The following is an 18,946-nucleotide window of genomic DNA, read 5'->3' on the forward strand; positions in this document are numbered from 1 at the left end:
TTTTTTTTTTTAAGTATATTTTTCAGGTTTTTGCCTTTATTTGATAGTGATGACAGTAGAGATAGACAGGAAATGGGGAGGCAGAGAGAGGGGAAATGACACGCAGGAAAGGTCTGCCCGACGCGGGATTCGAACCGGGGACGCCTGCGGCGAGGACTGTAGCCTCTACATGGGGCGGCCGCTCTACCCACTGCGCCACGCACCGCCCCCTCCCTAACTACTTTTAATAAACTGTCCATTTAATAATTTGATTTGTCCTGCTTGACCTGTTCGACCTTGCCTTACAGGCATCAGAGAACAGCAGTGTCACTGTTCGGACAACATCAAAAAATCTCCAACAGATGATGCCATCCCAGTTCCCTCACAGAGTACATTGTAGTCAACAGTCAATAATTCCCCCTATCAAAACAACCATACAGAGCAGAGAACAGTATGGTAAAAACATGTAGTTAAGCATATACAGTAGTAAGGGCAAATGGCCAAATGGTGTCTTGGCTTTAGGAACCAAATTCTTTGATTTAGGTTTTGGTAAGGTTTGGGCTAACAGGTAAGGTAAGAGTTGGGTTTGTGCAGGCTGTGCAATGGGAGCACGTTGCTCTCGCTGGATCTGAACCTATTATTTTCTTCAACAAACAAAGCTATCAGTCAAAAAAACAAAAATGCATGGAGTGCTGCTTGGCTGTAGAAAAGGGTGTCCCTCTGGTGCTCTTCAGTTTAGGGATCCAAGTAGAACTTATAGGAAAAGATCTGAGGCACTCAAGAGGGTAATCACTAAAACGCCTTTATTTGTACATGCCTAGTCTAATAAAAACATGCTTCAGCCAAAAAGACCTTCGTCAGGCCAAGGGCAAAATGTTTGTCAGTCAACTTTGCTCATTGTTAAATAGGTAATCATCAGAAACAGCTGTTCAGCAGGTAGGCGGTCACATGATCACCATGACCTGCTGATGACAGAAAAAAAGGTCAAAGATATGGCAGACTGTGTACAACAGAAGGGAAATCTGCACAACACAATTTAACATCATATCAAAAAACATACATACATATTATATGCATTCATGTAATGAATAATGAACTTGGCAGAAGACTAAGAAATTACTTTTTTCTCTCTCCAAGGACCCGTCTAAGAGACAACAGAACTATCAGTTACAAGAGAAAAACAATTACAAAAAGGGAGAGAAATCCAGTTCTCTATTCAAACCTGGGTAATATGTAGCTTTCAATGTCCATAAATCCAAAATGACTCACTTTACACTTTTGAGCCTGTCTCCACCCCTGATTGAGTTTTCAATATGCGCTATAATTGATAACTTTAAAGAATGACAACTGCCATGATTTACATCTTTATAATGAACAACCATGGGATATTGGGGATTGCCATTATTGCATACTTCTGCTCAGACAGTCTTGCCTTCATTTTACGCTTTGTTCTCCCAATATAAAAGTGACCATACGGACATGTTTCTGATTACCTATTTAACAATGAGCAGAGCTGACTGACAAACATTTTGGTCTTTCCATGAAGAAGGCCTTTTTGACTGAAACGCGTCGGCATGTTTTTATTAGACTAGCCATGTACAAATAAAGGCGTTTTAATCATTACCCTCTTGAGTGCCTCAGATCTTTTCCTATAAAAACAATATTGTCACTTTTTGAAAAATGAATCTGGCACCAGTTATAACCCAAATAGCAGCTTTGTACATTGCTTGAAATACTCTACGTATGTATTTTTGTCCTCATAAGCAAATTAAGTACTTACCACCTCGTCTGTGTGTTTTTGTCTCTCCCCAGTTATCAGTGCCTGTCATGCCCTTTTGGACAGATTTCAGGAAGAGGACTCAGATCATATGTTTCATCGTCACCTCGTCTCAGAAGATGACAGCCAAAGTAAGAGCTACGTACATGCACACTTCCTGAAGCACTGACGCACCTAAACATCACATAAGTATTCCTGTGATTTCCTGTGTTATCATTATTAAATCTGCTATATGATTACCTTCATCTATGTAAGTGCAGCTCTGCCTTTTTGTGACTGGAAAGCACAATTAATGAGGAAACTCTAGCCGCATAGTTCACATACAGCTCCTGAAACTTGAAATCTGTTTAAAGGTCAACAGGGACCATATCACCAATTATCTTTTGCGATGAAGCTGGCCTTTTTTAAGCACCAGAAAACCACTTATTATGAATTTCAGGTGCAGGTTGGCTCGAGGTGTAAGAGCATAGCTCTGTTAAATCATGTATTCTGAAGAACAAAGCAGCACACATGCAGCATGCTGACACCAGGAAAATAGTTTGGCAGTAAAAAACAAAAAAAGCCAACCCACCACATTTTTAGGTCGGCTGTGATCAAAGGGAGCTTATTTTGGGTTGATTCACAACAGAAAGAATTGAAAATGGGTTTCAAAGAAATGACAAATTAATAATGCGCCTATTTCTGTCGTTTATCCCCAGAGGGATTCCTATGGCTGTTTGCCACATTAGCTGTAGTGGCAGCTTCCCCTCAGCATCACATGACGTCTCACTCGCCTCCTGTTCATCAACCCGCAACACAGACAGACATACAATCACTCAAAATTTACAAAGAGTCAGTCTGTTTGCTTCCCAAAAACAATTTGGATGGCGATTAAATTTAGTGGAAATTTAGCCCATTAACCAAGAAAGTGATTAGTCTACTACTCCAGGAACTTCCATTACTCAGCATTGTCTCTGTATATTAAGCATTTATCATGTTTTTCCTCACTAATAATAATAATAAAATATGAATTACCACATATTCATGTATGGAAAGTATGAATCCCATAATGTTTATTTCAATGCAGATCTGCATCTGGAAAATGTTTGGTGAATTTTTTTGACGACAATAATTGTGAATTTAGAGGGTTTTGTAGTCTTGGTTAGTGCTTTTGTATACTTATTTTTAAGTTTTTTCTTGTTGTTTTTTTTCTCAAGAAAACAGCTTGTTGTGTTGAGATGATTAAATGTATTTCTCGTGATCCCAGAAAAGGGAGGGTGGGGGGTGGGTGGGGGTGACTGAAAGCCTCATCTTCAGCCACCCTCACACTCGTAAACATCAGCATTGGCTCATTCTGGGGGAATCACAGATGCTGTTTGTTCCCGGCAAAGTTTTGCTAACTATTTGGTTTCTAAAAATTGTCCTTAATTGCGTTTTCGTACATGAAAATGTTTTACAGCAGGCATATTTATCCAAAAAACATGTTATGCCTTATTTTCACAGCTTTTCTCAGTCAAACGCTGGTTTAAAAGCTACTCAATTGTCTTTCTGTCTTAACAGTTACCTCCTGTGATTTTGAGTCACTGTGCCTCTGGACTTCATCAAATCATAGTGACCAAAGTGACTGGTCAGTGGTGTCGCCACAGCAACCAGGAAGCGCATACGTTGGCATGATGCCTGTGATCGACCACTCAGAAGGAAGCTCTGATGGTAAGGGTGCAGTGACTCACTGAGGAAAAACTAAATGGGCTTGATAATGCTGCATATGCTTTTTTCTTCTCTGACACAAATTTCTCTGGTAGAAAATCCAATAATGGATCTTTGGACTTACTTTTTAAAATTAATTCTTTGCCTTTAATATTCATTATGAACTGTGTTTGGTGTATCCTAATGCAAAGTCTGAAGTCATTACCTAAAACATTTATCAAATTCTTTATATGAGTGACAGTATATGAAAAAGTCACACATTTAACTTTCATTTTTCTTATCTTAGGGCACTTCCTTCTCCTAAAATCATCTCCTGCCGCTGAGGCCTCTGGGAGTTGTGAGTACCACTTAACCAGCCCAATCATGCCAGGAAGCGACGAGCACTGCATGTTGCAGGTGGCGCTGTACAAGTCCAGTCCAGCTTTGGGAAACCTCACACTCCTGATCAAACCGGTTCTCTCAGATTCAGCTGTTCACTCTGTGGCCCTGAACCGCAGGAGGCGAGTCGGCCACAGGTCAGAGAGCTGTCCATGCTTCTGCAGTGATGTTTGTGCAGAATGTTTATTTATCCAGATCCTCATGATGTATGCAGCACAGAGTGTCCATTTAATTAGTGTCAAGAAGCAAAACCCTGCCTCTTCTCTGATTGAAGTGCTTGTCAAATTGAGGTTCAGCTTGTAAAAAGAATAAAGCAGGCCTTAGGTTTACTTCAATGAAAGGAGACACACATCTCCAGACACAGCAAGGGCACGTAAAACTAATACATTTTCCATGTGGGGTACTAAAGTTACATAAAGAAACATTTTCTTACCTGCCACGTGGGACCAAACTGTAGATTTGTGACTGTGTGGGGACAGTGGTCCCCTGTGTATTGTTTGGGAAATGGGGACAGGTATTTCCTATTGATCTAATGCTGAAGCACAGCCCTCTTTAGAGCAGCTAAAAGCATTCGAGTTTGTAGATGCAGACTCTGGAAATGAATTTATATATAATTGGTTAGGACAGAAGAGGGATGGATGGGCATATGCAATAAGTTTGTACATCGGCTTTGTTAGGCTTTGTTAGTGCAGTAATGGACTGAGCAATCCCATTATGGGATGCACGCAGACAGTGGTTTCATTTATTCAGCTTACTCTGCTGTACATTAGAACCAGTCATTTCTGTGTGAGCTCACCATTTATATCACAGCCCCTCATCTGGTGGTAAACATGTTTTTCTGTAGTTGTTTATGTGTGTGACATTTCACTCATATTCTCACAAGTCAGCAACTGAGCAAAATAGATACAGTAGATAGATTAATTGATAAATTGATTGGGATAGATTGTCTTCATTTCACTGTATGATGAGTAGAGGAATACACTATCACCCACTCCATTATATGTTCAGTATGTTTGAGGCTATGGTAGCATCAACCTATTTTTCTTTTAGAGATGGACTAAGGGTGGTGGGTTCTGTTCGTAATGTGAAGTCAGGCTTAGTGAAGGTGCCATCACATGTTCAAGGTGGCTCTCTGAGATTAACTTTAGGCCATCTTTAAGGCGACTGTACTCTGAGATGGGGGGCTGCAATCATATTATTGCAAAGGCAGAGCTGCTGTATGTGGCCCAGGTTTGGCAAGTTGTTGAGGCATGAAAAATCAGATGTGTCAGTTGGGGCTTGGAGAAACCAAAAAATAACATCACAAGGAGACAGAGTGAATAAACTGGGTTAAAACTTTGCCTGTGGAGCTTTTGGCTGTAGTGCAGAGGAGTTTCCGATGAGCTTTTGTCTGTATGTTGTGGTCAGCGTGAGGATGCACATGCCACAGCCATAGGAGTGCTGTTTACTGCACATGGACAGTGGTGGTAGTAATGTGCCAGTTCAAGAGCAAAAGATGAAGACCACAAGAATGTAGTTAAGAATTCAGGTTTCAAAACAAGCCAAAAAACCTTTTATGAGGAAGAAAACATATTCCACATGTTTCTAAGGCCTTTGGGAAATATTCTGGTGAAAAATGAGAATTATGTAAACAATATGTTTGATTACACTAAAAGGTCTTGGTGGTAACTATGATCCAAACCTGCAGTACCACAGTGTTTGTTTTAATATCAACTTCAAGTTGAGGTAGATTACAGGTCTGACAAGAACTCTCGAGGGCAGCAGAGGTCTCAAGTAGCAAAAACTTTCATACTGATGATTATATGTTACAGTTTATATTGGTTATGTCAGGTTTATATGCTTTTAATGCATGTTTGAATGTATTTTCTTATTTATCTTATCCTATTTATAATACCTTTACTGTATAGACCTTCCAAGAAGAGTTATTGACAAGAATAGCTCTACTATTTTCTAAAGGCATAAATCTGCAGCTTTTCCACTTCAGATACTCCAAATTTTTTGGCCCTGAGAGCTGCCTTTGTCTAATTCGTTCCAGTGGATTTAAAGGAAGTTTGAAAATATTCAAATCTAAGCAGACACTCCCCCAGATAACTACGGCTTCTCTCAGCTTTTCAGGCAGATAAAGATTTTTTTTTCTTAGATCTTTTGCGAAAAAACATAACAATGACAGTAAAATATCATGATAAACATCATCGGGTTTACACAACTGCAACTGACATGGATCGTAAACTTTTTCTTTTTCAATTTGCTAATGACATTAGCTAAAGTTATTAACCATTTTAGCTCAGTTATTGACAGCAGATGACTGCTGTTGCTTTGAACGTGCTGTTGCTAGTATGTCTGACCGCACAGGCTTCTACAACAACATGACCCATATTGGAGGCGGTAGAGAAAACACTGTCTTGTGTCGTTGTTTTATAAATGCAGTATGTGTATAATGCCAAAGCTGTGATTAGTACAGATTTACTACTACTGTACTTTAAAATTCACTTTTCGATGACTGGTTGATACAGAGCTGAGTGGGAGGTTCTGGAGAGCGTGATTGGCCAGGTGGAAGAGCCGTTTGAGGTGACCCTCCTCTATACTTCCTGTTTGGGGGAAGACGGCATCACTGTGGCTCTGGACTCTCTAGAGCTTATCAACTGTGAATCTGGTGAGTCCCCATTGTCCTACAGAGGTGTTTCAGCATTTATTTTCTTCTGATAATCACCTTTGGATGAAGCTGATCAGCTGGCTAGAAATATCTGTTTTAAAGGGTCCACACAAGTTGAGAAGAGAAACATGAATTATAACGATTTCCTGAATATAATGTAAATGTGCCCAAAGCCCATTCTTTTCTTGGTTAATCCATTCATCATTTGCTCTTTAAAACATCCACAAACTGATACATGTACAGTATATCACAAGGTTTTTGTTTTGTGTGACCAGCAGGGGGATAAAAAGAAATGTACTATAATGTGAGACCAATATACTGTAAGCATCAATTTCTCACATATGATATGTGGAACAATCAGATTTCTGGCATTTTCACTTGAAAAAATGACTTCAATGATCAACTAATTATGACAAATAAATGGCTGTTGTTTTCTTTGCAGTTTCTTCATTGCTGCTTCATGTGTTGAGCTCCACAGTTACATGGCTTTAGATCTTTTTCGTAGTGGTTTTGCATTTCTCAGATATAGTATACAGTACCGGTGGTTCCCTACCTGGGGACTGGGACCACCACATGAGGTCACAAGATTAATTTGAGCAGTCACACAGATAAGAGATCCCTTCATCCAAGCACATATATGGTTTTGTGTCAGACTCTTCTTTAAATATTACAAATGAAAACCGTTAAAGTTTTACCAAATCAATCTCAGAAGGAAAAGTTTGTTACTATTAAACTGCTCTAACTTAACTGGGTAAATACAGGGTCACACGGGAAAAAGTGTGGAATCATTGGTTTATAGACAATATGTGATTACAAGTATTGTATAACTGTGTGGTTTCTGTGATGCAGAGCACGACGTCGCAGTTTGTGGAGAATCTTTCCACTGTGTAAACTCAGACGTCTGCATCGATCCGAGCCAAGTGTGTAACTTCCACACCGACTGTCCATTTGGAGAGGACGAGGGTTTCATCTGTGGTGAGTCTTCGTAAAGTTAGAGGATGCAGAAGATGATGTTGCTTTGAGTGAAACCGCTGTGAAAAATCTTTATGTTTAATGTATGAAAATGCACTTTTATATTTGGCTTCAAAACTTTCCCCTTGAATGACAATGAATAATTTTTCATTTAATTTGAGCTGAAAAATTTGGATTGATTATGACTGTTGGGGTATGAAAGCAAAAGATTTGTATGTGTGGGTGCTTTTACTTTGTGAGATTGTAGGTGGAAAGTTAATACAGCAGTCCTAAAGCAGAGAGTGGGGCTATTGGCAGGCAGCCATTTGCATTAGGTGTGTGAAAGTTTAAATCTATGATAAATTGTTAATCCCTCGACTGGAGGCAATAGATGATTCCGTGCTAAGGGCTTCTATACAACATATTTTAAGTGCAGAGAGTTGCTTTTATATGAAGACTTGATTGTGAATACAGCATTGTCCTTGAAGAACTAACTTCTTCAGCTGGAGATCATTTTTGCTGTGTTGCTCCTTTTTTTAATCACTTTGTAATCATGCCTTTAAAATGTCATAATATGATATGCACTTGGTGGATCTTTTATATGTTTTGAAATCATAGATTTGAAAAGCAAGCTGCAGGAAAAATTGTATTTTCCAACAGTCAATCAATAGCCGATATCTTCTCCCATGTCACAGTCTGAAATATAACAAACTTCCTCCTTTTTCTTTGAAAACATCAATCATTTAGCACAAAGAAAAACACTTCACCATGCTGAGTGAAAAGGCCTGGCTTTAGTCAGTAATAAAATCAATGTAGTCTGGGCTATTTAGAGGCCTTGAGTTGTGGAGCCCCAGGGAAAAGGAGCGAGGTCACGGTAGTAGTCGTGCAATTTCTGTAATGGCCCACCAGTAAAATCCATCCCATATGAGACTAAGAGAAAATAGTCTCTGTGTTGTTAAAGGGACTCTCTGACATTTTATGAATGTTTACAAAATATTTATATTTTTTCATCATCTTACTCAAGATCAAATGAAGGGATATTATAGTATAGAGGAGAGATCAGTGACATGTTTAGTCTAGCTAAGGACAAAGACGGGAAACACATTTTTATTTACATTGTGTGATAAAAGGATTTTTTTTTTATCCCATTGTATTTTTTCTGTTTTGAAAATGTGTCAAACCCAATCAAAAAAGTAATAAGATAAAACAGAACAAAGGATAGGCTTAGCGTATATACCAGTACAGTATGTGTAAAAAGTATGCAGACAAGTAAAACTGCAATTAAGCACAAAAAACATCAGAATAGGTGAATGATTATAAAGAAAAGAAAACAAAGCGGAAATATGTTGTTTAAACTGGCCAGACCTTTTTAAGTAATAACTTTTTCCTTACTTAATGAAAATAAATTCCTGCACAAAGCTTGTTGTCCATTTGGTGTGCAGATTACCAGAACAGGCCTTAAAAAAAAAAAAGTGATGAAAGAATGTGTGTTTGTTTTGGGAAAGTGAGATGAGAAGTTTGATGTGCCTCTCTGTGTAGGAACCATACACAAATGCACAGACTAACTTTTATTTTCACCTCAGGGTATTATTATGACCAGCCTTCAAGCTTATTAGCCTACATACTTGTTGGAAGCTAATTCCCCCTAATGTGATTGGTGTTTTGGGAGAAGAGGACAGACTGAGGAGGGAGTGGGATATGGACTGACTAGCAGCTGTGCAGTCTGCTTTTAGTGAAAAATGCTAACAGTCTGTCTTCTCCACAGGTGCTCTTCCATTTGGCTCATACTGTTCATTTGAACAGGATACCTGTGGTTGGTCTGTGTCCAGCCAGCACTCAGCCTGGAGCAGGATGGCGGGAGACGAGCTTCTGGAGAGAGAAGACATGCAGGGTGTTACTCTGCAGAGCACACCAGGTTGGCAGCGTGTGTGTGTGTGTGTGTGTGTGTGTGTGTGGTATGTGTGAAACGGGTAGGCTCTCTTGCTGTATTACTTTTCCTCTGCTGAATCTCTTCTCATTAAGGTGGATCACTGTTCTGGAGAGATGGAAATTAAACATTTAATATCGGCCCTCACATCTGCTCACAAATCTCACGTTGCTTAGTGTAAACACTTTTTCCTTTGTCTCAAACAGGCTTTTCACTTATTGTTCCTTCTAAATCCAGCTATTGATAGGAATGTCTTGTGAGATTGCTACCATATGAACTTGGGTTAGAGATCATATGGATCGCTTAAATCCAGCTGCAGAGCATATTTACAATAACAAAGCAAAATGCCTTCATATGTAACACAGTGCCACTCACTTTCAATCTCCCAAGTAGTTTTTTTATAGGCTGCTCTTTCTCAGCCAGCAATAAAACATGTATGGCTTTAAAAGACGCAACATAATATTTTAAAACTATTACTGTTACTCTGATGTTCATTATTTTGAGGCTCATTTGTTTTAATGACCTGTTAAATGTTCTGCTGTGTCACATTTGTTGTGCGACCCCAGGGCACTTCTTGTTTCTGCCAGTACGAGAGAGTAATTCCCTTCGAGAGGCGTCCCTTCAGAGCGCTTCTTTCCCCCCACCAGTCTCCACCACTGCCTGCCAGGTTGGTTATTAGACTGACACACTGATTAAATGATTCAACTCAAGTGTTTTTTCCCTCTGTGGTTGTTGTTGGCTCAAATCATAAAAAAAATAAATTAAAAAAAAGAACTCGGCTGAATCTGGACTAATCTTCTGATTTTCGGTCTGTTTTTCTGTCTGTGCAGCTGCACTTCTCTCTGTATATACATGGATACTTTAATGGTTCACTGATGGTGGCTATAGAGGAGAATGGGACCTCGGCTGCCCCACTGGTCTGGGAGAGGAAAGCTCAGCCAGATCAGCGGGCAGACGACTGGGAAGACATTACCCTGCAGCTGACTGGCCTCCATCATGGGTCTGTAATAGATAGAACAGATAGCAGAATAGATGAAACGCTACAGTAAACTTCTTTTTCCCCACTGTCATTGAAAAACAGCTTCTTTGATTACTTACACTTGATTAGATTTGTAAAAGTTTTACTTTCATACAAGCTGTTTTTGGACTTTAAAGAATAAATAAATAACAAAATGTTTTTTGCTTTGCTCCAGGTTCCATGTGAAAGTGACAGCTCTGTGGGAACATGGCTCCAATGCTGATATTGCGCTTGATGAAATTGCAATTGGAGCAGCCTGCTTCAGTACAGGTGAGCTGTCACTGTCATGCAAACATGAAACGATGTCTAAGAGACTGTAACAGCAATGGTTTTTTAACTATGGTCAATCATATGCTAGTTATTACTGTGATAATGCAATTACAATGATGACAAAACTGATTTGTACAAACTGAATTATCAGTAATTTCTTAGCTGCGCCTCTAGTCTTATTTTGTTTGGTAGCACCAGTGATTAATATTAGCTAACAGTGTCAATTATATTTTTTAATTAAAGCCATGCTCGTAGGTCTGCAAGGATATTTAAGAGCAGGGATGTACTGTAACTGTAGTATCATGTCTTTCCATGAGCCGGAGTGGGACTTTCCATGTCTACCAGTATTTGTCTGCGTAACTCTGAACCCAAATGATAGCAACTAAAATTAAAAAGTGTGGTTCTATACTTACAAGAGAAATCCTTTGGGGTTGCATCCGAACCATTGCAGCCAAGTCATTTTGAACTATATTGGTTACTACTGTAGAATTTGAACTTTAACTTATAAGGATTTTACATTTGGATGCTAAATAAAGTCTCAAAGTTGTTCCTGTGCTTGTTTGTCGAAATGGTTCAGCCCAATGGCAACAGCTAAAGTTGTCTGTGTTTATCAGTGTGTAGTATGTACTGTAGTGTAGACCTGGTTTCTCTCATCTCCTTACTTTTAAGATGATCTGTAAACCAGATGGAATCGAACTCCTGCTGGATTAAATGGGGAGCAGAGGAGAACATGGCGTCCTCCCAACTGTTGGGACTGACTGTTGTCGAGACTGATGTTTGCTGTCTTTCGCTCTGAGCTCCAGTGGTCTTTAGTTTTATGTTGGATGCCCCATTTCTATGATTGGTTGTGACATGTGGGTAACCAGCATTTAATTCTTTGCTGCAAATGCAATACCACAATGTGAGAGGAAAAGTGTGTGTGTGCCTGCATTCACTTGTTAGTGCTGTTTTTTTAAACTCTCACAGTCATGTGAGGGCACTCGCTCTCTGCTCCGTTTAAATGGTCCAGGATGGTTTTTTACCATTTTGCATGGTATTAGAGTGAATACAAAATTGAGGGAGTAATTCAGTTAAAGGGAGAAGGCAGTTTTTGTTTGGGCATGATTTAAGGGAGAAATGGTTTAAAACCTCAAGGGAGGCACAATGATGTTTAACTGCAGTTTTGAAAGACTAAAGCATTTTCTTTCTGACATCAGGGTAGATTTAGGATCCCAGGGTAATGTTAGCCGAACACAGCTTAGCTTATTGTTTCTCTCTGTCACATTCATGACCTCCCTCTGTGCTGGGATGTCGTAGTGCTGGAGACACTTGCTTGCTGTTTTATGTCAATGCTGAGCCTGGTGGCTTGTTTAAGCAAGTTCATCTACAGTATATCGGATTGGTTTCAGGGAAGGGCCTGACAGTGCACTGGACCACTGGTCGGGACTCGGAGGGGTTGGGCAAAATACAATACAACACTGTCCTGTAAAAATGTCAAAGTGTTACGGAAACTACGCTGAGTGAAATCACCAATGAGTGGACAAACTCTGTTCTGATGAGTTTGGGGGATGGTGAGGTGTAGGAGAGAAACGTATTCATGATGTGTCCCTGTATGAATTCTTCCTGCATATTAATCTGTCTGTTCATCCATCATACTTTTCCTTGAATTGTTCTCATTTCCTTTGATCTGTAATATTAATTCTAGTGAAATGCAGATGTAGGACTGTGACTCTTTTTTCCTCTTTCTTTTTCCTCCCGTTTTTCCTCTATCCTGTATCCCCCCCCCCCTCAGATATCAATGCTCTACTGTCCATGATGGACTTGGAGGATATCTTGAGTCCCCTTCCAGAGCCCTCCGCCTCAGGTAGTATGCGGTATCACCATGGATACCATTTTTAATCCATTATGCAAACACAATTAACAAACAAGAAGAAATCTCACTTCTGTTCTTTAGTGTTCAACAGTTTATCTTTATCTTAAAGCAGAAGTAAGCGATCCGGTCGTTTTGGCTAACTTCTTGTCAGCCGATGGAGTTAGCAGTCCCCGCCCTCGTCCCTACGTCACCACATTCACACACATCCCTTGGCTGCACACACAGAGAGGACTACCCCTTTATGCCGTTCTCTCTCCTCATTGGATAAAGGTTGTAGGATACAAGGAAAGTTTTCTCCTCGGCTTACAGCAGAGCAGAGTGACTGACAGACCCGTGTTTCAGACCAAACACTCTATATAAGTGATTGCCGTCGGAAGATATAACTATTTAAGACTTATATTAACACAAACATTCCGCTTACTTCTGCTTTAATATCAGGCATTTTCATGTTTTTCCTTTGGTTTTTCAAGGTGAATATACATGTACAGTATGCTACCAACATTTTCTGACTCCCTCGATAACCTTTAAATCTCCCACCAGCTCATGACAGTGTTTTTCTTATCTTCGTCTCCAATTTTTCCAGAGGTTTCTCTGATGACATGGTGGTTTACCTCATGTGGCGCCAGTGGTCCCCACGGTCCAACACAGGCCCAGTGTGACAGCACCTACAAAAACAAAAATGTCAGTGTTACTGTGGGGAAGGAGGGTCCATTGAAAGGAGTGCAAATTTGGAGGGTGCCTGCTACCAACAGATACCAGTAAGTTATACTGTAGGGAATCTATCTGAGCACCAAGATGAAAGTTTCTGTATAAAAATGCATGAAATGACGCACAACATTGCAATGTGTGACATGTTCCTCTGGCTTGTTTTGAGCCCGTGTGCTCACACTGTCTTGAGAGCTTTTGAACATACACAGGGATGGGAAGTTAAATTACTGAGATATCACTTCACAATATTTGTTGACAATAATTAAAATATGAAATATAGCCAGACTTGTTCTGCAAAATCAACGATTCCTTAAATCCAGAGAGTAGGAGCTTACGCTTCTTTACAGTACATAGTTCGCTGATGTATGGCTTCGTTGCTGAGGAGAGAGTAGACATCCACATGTGTTGACAGCGTTGTGTGACTCAGAGATCTGGACTAAATGACACTTTAGAGGTGTGACTGCATGCTAAGGAACTAAATTGTTCTGACCGCTCAGTGTAACTGATTGTTGTCCTGCCAGATCAAGACTTCAAGCTGTTTGATTGTCTTTGCACAGCTGGTCATGAGATCGTAATATCACACTCACAACATGAAATGAGGCAACAGCGAAATGGCAGGATTAATCACAGGATTTACAGGGTGTTGAATTACTAAAGCTAAATTAAACACAGATGGGGTTTTTTTTTTTTGCTAGTATCAATACAGAGTGTGTGTTTGTTGAAATCATGGTAAAGCCACAGATGACTGTGTATTGATTGGTGTTGTGTCAGAAATGGATATCAGTTTTCTCAGGTGTACTCCAGTCCCTCTGTCTGGTATGATGTATAGTACAAAGCATGAGACAGATGATTTCATTCACACCCTTTCATTCCCTTGTGGCACATTAATCTCCCTCAGGATTTCTGCCTATGGAGCTGCAGGAGGGAAAGGAGCCAAAAACCACAACAGACCCAACCACGGGGTCTTCATCTCTGCCATATTTCCTCTGGAGAAAGGGGATCTACTTTACATATTGGTGGGCCACCAGGGAGAGGATGCATGCCCAGGGGTGAGTGGGGTGAGAGTGAAGTAAGGCTTGGAGGACTCACTGACGTGTGTGATCTCCCAGTGGGATTTCCTTCTGCCAGAGGGAGAGTGACCTATATTTTAAAAAAAATCTCGCCTGCCTCATTTATTCTTTTGTGGAGAAGGCTCCTTTTCCTGAAACCTGAATCTCCCTCTGACCCTTGGTGCAGAGAAATCCCCAAACCGAGAAGATCTGCCTTGGAGAGTGGTCAGTGATTGAAGATGATTTCAGGGGAGAGACTGGCGCCGAGTGGGCTGGAGGAGGAGGCGGAGGAGGGGGAGCTACCTACATCTTTAAGGTGACAGAGGAAACTTTGTCTTGCCTCAGTACCGTACAGATTAAATGTGTGTGCTGATAGGCATCAAAAATGTCTGCAGACATACCGAGACGAATCAGAGTCTCACGCTCTAATCCAGTTTTAATATAGATTGAACACACACTTGAATGCTCCCATCTGTCATAGAAATGGACGTCTCCTGAATCACGTTCAGTTTTTTTCCCACTGAAACTGATACTTTGTCAAAACTTAAGTCATTTTCCATTTGCTGTGAAATGGTTAGATGCCAAACACGTATATCCATATGGAGCACTTAACTTGTCCACGTTTGAAGAGGACTCAAAGCAATGATAATTTCTGTGCTGCTGTCCTGTCAGATGGAGAATGGTGAGCTGATTCCTTTGCTGATCGCAGCTGGTGGAGGTGGAAATGCCTACCTCGAGGACCCGGAGTCCAGTCCAGACCAGATTCCACTGGAGCAGTACGAAAACAGCACGCTACGCCCCAGTGACAGCGGTCGTACTGGCGCTGCAGGTCCGTTTATATCAATTATACCAGCAATACCGTCCCAGGATATTACAGGATGATTTTGAGATATTTATTTGTGTCATTGTCTAACGATCAAAAAATTACACTGCAGCTCTTCTCTTACTCTGAGTAATACATACAACATTTGGTCAGCCGTCCCCATAGAGACTACTTCTTCAGTCAAAAGTACTAAAACCTGTTTACAGAGAGGTCTGTAAGTAATTTGGAATAAAGGAAACTCTGTTTTGTTCAACAGCGATTTGGGGGGCTTTATTAGGTAGTCAACAGTGAAGACATAACAGAAGATGAAGGCAAAGGCATTGTAAACACGCAGTATGAGTCCCAGCTGATTTTGAAGCAGGGATATTGGGGTTTTAAGTTCTTACCATAAACCCTAAGGCCAGCAGGGCATCCCAGGCTCCCAGTGCCTTTTAATGGCTTGTAAAAATATATAAATTCTGCATTTAGTTACCTTTTTCATGACATTTAACTGGGCTCTGTCATGGAATATGCCTTGTGACCAGGTTTATGTTCAATTATCACAGCAGGTAAATGTCCATGGTGTTCTCATCAAGTGCTGTATCAAGAGCTATGAGCCTCAGATGACTGCAGACATTGCTCCTTAAAACTGAGTCGATTCAAATGAATGTGTGAAATTAAAAGCACATTTTTCATCTCTCCAAAAGGTGGCTTTAAAAAACTTTTTTTTGTAAACACACTTGAAGCACATGGCGGCATGCATGATGAGTGCTCTCACACAACAACATATGTTTGGCCTGTGAATAATGGGTGCTATCTGGATCCTATTTCTCCTTTTCATGACAGGTCTTGACCTTTGAAGTGGGACATATACGGCAGACATGTCTCTCTCTGCTCCTGGAAATGTCTGCTGGAACGTACTCAGTAAATCCCCCCTGACCAGTAAAGCCTCAACAGAGACCGTCTATCGGCTCATCTTATTGAAACTTCAGTGGGATTGTTTAGATAAAGATCAGGCCGTCAGAGAAAATATGCAGCTCTCAGTAGTGTGCATGAGAGATGTGTGTGTGTGTGTGCCTGTGTGCTGCTGGTGAAGGTATTTTAACTGGTCGTCCTGCTGTCACATGAGAATGGAGCTGCAGGAGATACATGTCATTACCATGGATCACAGGATGGGATTCAGTTTTTTTTGTGATAGTTACTTAAGCTTAGGAAGACATGCTGGATAAATGTGAGATTCTGCTCATTAGCATTTACAAGTTAATTTGATCCGTTGATGACTGAACATGTCGACTCTTCATCACCCATTGTGGTGACTATAGAGCCATTCCTGGCAACTCGCTTTTCTCTACATTGAATCATTTTTCAACACAGCTTTCACAAATTGTTGACAAAATGCGAGAAGCTTTGCTGTAGAGCCCCTCTTGTCTGCTCAATTGTGACCAGAAAGAAAATCTCAGACTTACAGTACAGTACTTCTGTGGAGTGTGTCTTTGCGGTCACATCTCCAGCTGGACACCTTCCCACCTCGAGCTCTCTCCCTGGAACGGCTCGCCTTCTTGAGATTTGCTGCCTGAACACCCGGTCTGACAGCTCTCTCTCACTGAATGGCCTTTTGCACCGGCCTCTGCTGCTAATTTATCGTGCGTGCTCAGTCAGTTCAGTGGACGCCAGTAAGAGCTGAGTGGAGCCAATACAGATGAACATATGGCAGAAATGGCAAAGATGATGATCCTGTGAGCAGAGCTGCCTAAGACTGACAAGAACTCCTCAGACACGCACACATTGATTGAAATCTGTTTTGTAGTGATTTGGTGTGATAATCAGTCTCTGAAAATAGTTGTATAATGTCTTTGATGAAATCGCTGAAGTAACAACAAACAACATTGTTGAATTTACAAGAGAAAATTTGTTCTTGCTTTGTTGCTTTGTTCTTTGTAAGGGAGATTGGAGCATTTTTGTTTGATTTTAAAAACTATTAAAGACATTAGTCAGTGGGAACTCAGGCTTGCTTTTCACCCCATACCGTTCTGTAGCTGTCGAACACAGCAGTCTGTGATGATCTCAGTCTGTCTGTGTTGTTTCTGCCTCCACAGGCTACTTATATTGGATTGTAATAAGGTTTCATTTTGTGTCTCTGTTTGATTTTCTAAAGGTGGAGGTGGAGGGTGGAAAGACAATCTTAGTCCTTACCCGAGAGCTGGCAAGCCTCTGGTGGAGGGTGCAGAGGGGGGGTCATCATGTCCACTGGCCCAGTCCAAGCTGGGCTGGTCCACCTTCGGGGGTTTTGGAGGTGGCGGTGGGGCCTGCACAGCCGGAGGTGGCGGAGGAGGGTACAGAGGTAACAATATTTCACACTGACAGTTTTTTTTTTGTGTGTTTGTTGATCTATGTTGCACTTTTATCATTTGGTTATGTGTCCTCACCCTGTATTGCACTACAGTATATAAAAAGTATATATTTATATTTCACACTGCTGTACCATTTCCTACCCCTGCACTGAAAAGCCCAAATCACTTTCATGCCTGTTCTTTTCATCTGTCTCATTATTTCATGCCATCTCAATGGACACCCCCTGAATCAAAGAAGACCGCTCATAATTTTTGTTGCATTTCTGTCCTAAAATAATGACTTGTCTTTGTCTGTGACTTCTTACAGAAAATGTAATGGCATAATGTAATGTCACAGATTCCAGTCCTTTGCTATGATTGTCACACAGACTAATTCCACATATTCCTATTCTTTATTTCTACGGTTTAATCCTCGAGTAAATTTAGATGGTTGCCATAGCCTGCAGGATGGAGCAGCTTTACTGTAAGATGACTGCAGTCTAATCACAGCATTGTATCTTTCAATCTTCTGTCATCGAAATTAAAATGTAGTAGACAGAAAACAGTTGAGAGTGGTGGCAAACTGACTGAGAAGTATGTAACGAACATACTGACGAGTTAAAACCATCATAACAGGATCAAAAAGGTGTTGCTGTAATGCTGGGAGACAGGTGACTTGACGTCATTAAATGTGTGACAGGAGGAGACGCCGCGCTGATGGACGAGATCACAGCCGACGGTCAGAACGGAGTCTCGTTCATTCATCCAATGGGAGAGATTTTCCTGCAACCTCTGGCTGGTGAGATTCAGTCTAATGCACCACATGATGTCACGATTATGTAAAGACAACAATGGTGACAAAGGACTAGTACAAATGAAAGTAGAGTCCAGTCTAATGCTCCATGTTGTTGATAGCTAAAAGCCCAATAGGAAAGGAGACGAGACCTTGGGGTCTTTGTTAGTTTGTATTAGTAAATTGTCTGTGTGTTTGTTCTGTGGAGCTAAAATGAAATAGAATTGATATAATTGATTTGATGAAGGCTGTAAGCTCTAGTTGGGTTTGATATTTATTGGGTCAAACTAGAATTAAATAAATGGAGAACAAAGACATAAAACATTGTTGCAGATGAAGACTGAGAGATGCAGCTGAAAGGACAGGAAAGGGTTGGGAAGTGAACACAAAGTACATTTTTATTTCTTCCTCAGTGAAGTGAAGAGAGTTAGTTTTTTTTTTTTTTTTTGTGGAATGGTAAGTACCAGAAAGCATACTCCAGAGTTGAAGACAGTGAAATAAAGATAGAAAATCAAGTGAGTGGATGAGTGGTGAGTGAGGATTTCTTTTGGTGATCCAATGGACTATAAAGTAAGACGCCACCCTGTATTTTATTTTTGCACAATTCAAAGACATATTTCAAGTTATGTAACATATATTTGCAACGTAGCTTTGGGTCTTTCTCAAAAAGACGGCATTAAACATGGCTGATCCCACAGCACCGAGACACAGTCAGTGTGAAGATCAAAGCCTGAACTCCAGGGCTTCTGTTCACTTAACTCACCCAGCTATTG

The 18,946-nt window shown here is 40.6% G+C and overlaps 1 protein-coding gene across 1 annotated transcript in view; it reads left to right on the plus strand.

The window, feature by feature from the left end:
- Positions 1–18,946, plus strand: part of ltk (leukocyte receptor tyrosine kinase) — a gene marked incomplete at both ends in the record, with an annotated part of 49,081 nt that overhangs the window by 17,687 nt on the left and 12,448 nt on the right. The window contains 16 exons of the mRNA XM_083998593.1: positions 1,792–1,887; positions 3,296–3,445; positions 3,729–3,957; positions 6,334–6,473; positions 7,323–7,448; positions 9,190–9,339; positions 9,918–10,018; positions 10,182–10,351; positions 10,545–10,639; positions 12,411–12,482; positions 13,075–13,249; positions 14,098–14,248; positions 14,436–14,564; positions 14,921–15,077; positions 17,206–17,391; positions 18,081–18,179. Coding sequence (XP_083854719.1) covers positions 1,792–1,887; positions 3,296–3,445; positions 3,729–3,957; positions 6,334–6,473; positions 7,323–7,448; positions 9,190–9,339; positions 9,918–10,018; positions 10,182–10,351; positions 10,545–10,639; positions 12,411–12,482; positions 13,075–13,249; positions 14,098–14,248; positions 14,436–14,564; positions 14,921–15,077; positions 17,206–17,391; positions 18,081–18,179 — 2,226 coding nt within the window. The remainder of the gene's footprint in view (positions 1–1,791; positions 1,888–3,295; positions 3,446–3,728; positions 3,958–6,333; positions 6,474–7,322; positions 7,449–9,189; positions 9,340–9,917; positions 10,019–10,181; positions 10,352–10,544; positions 10,640–12,410; positions 12,483–13,074; positions 13,250–14,097; positions 14,249–14,435; positions 14,565–14,920; positions 15,078–17,205; positions 17,392–18,080; positions 18,180–18,946) is intronic.

The sequence above is a fragment of the Trachurus trachurus genome (genome assembly GCF_905171665.1).
Source record: "Trachurus trachurus genome assembly, chromosome: 22".
NCBI classification, from domain to species: Eukaryota; Metazoa; Chordata; class Actinopteri; order Carangiformes; family Carangidae; genus Trachurus; species Trachurus trachurus.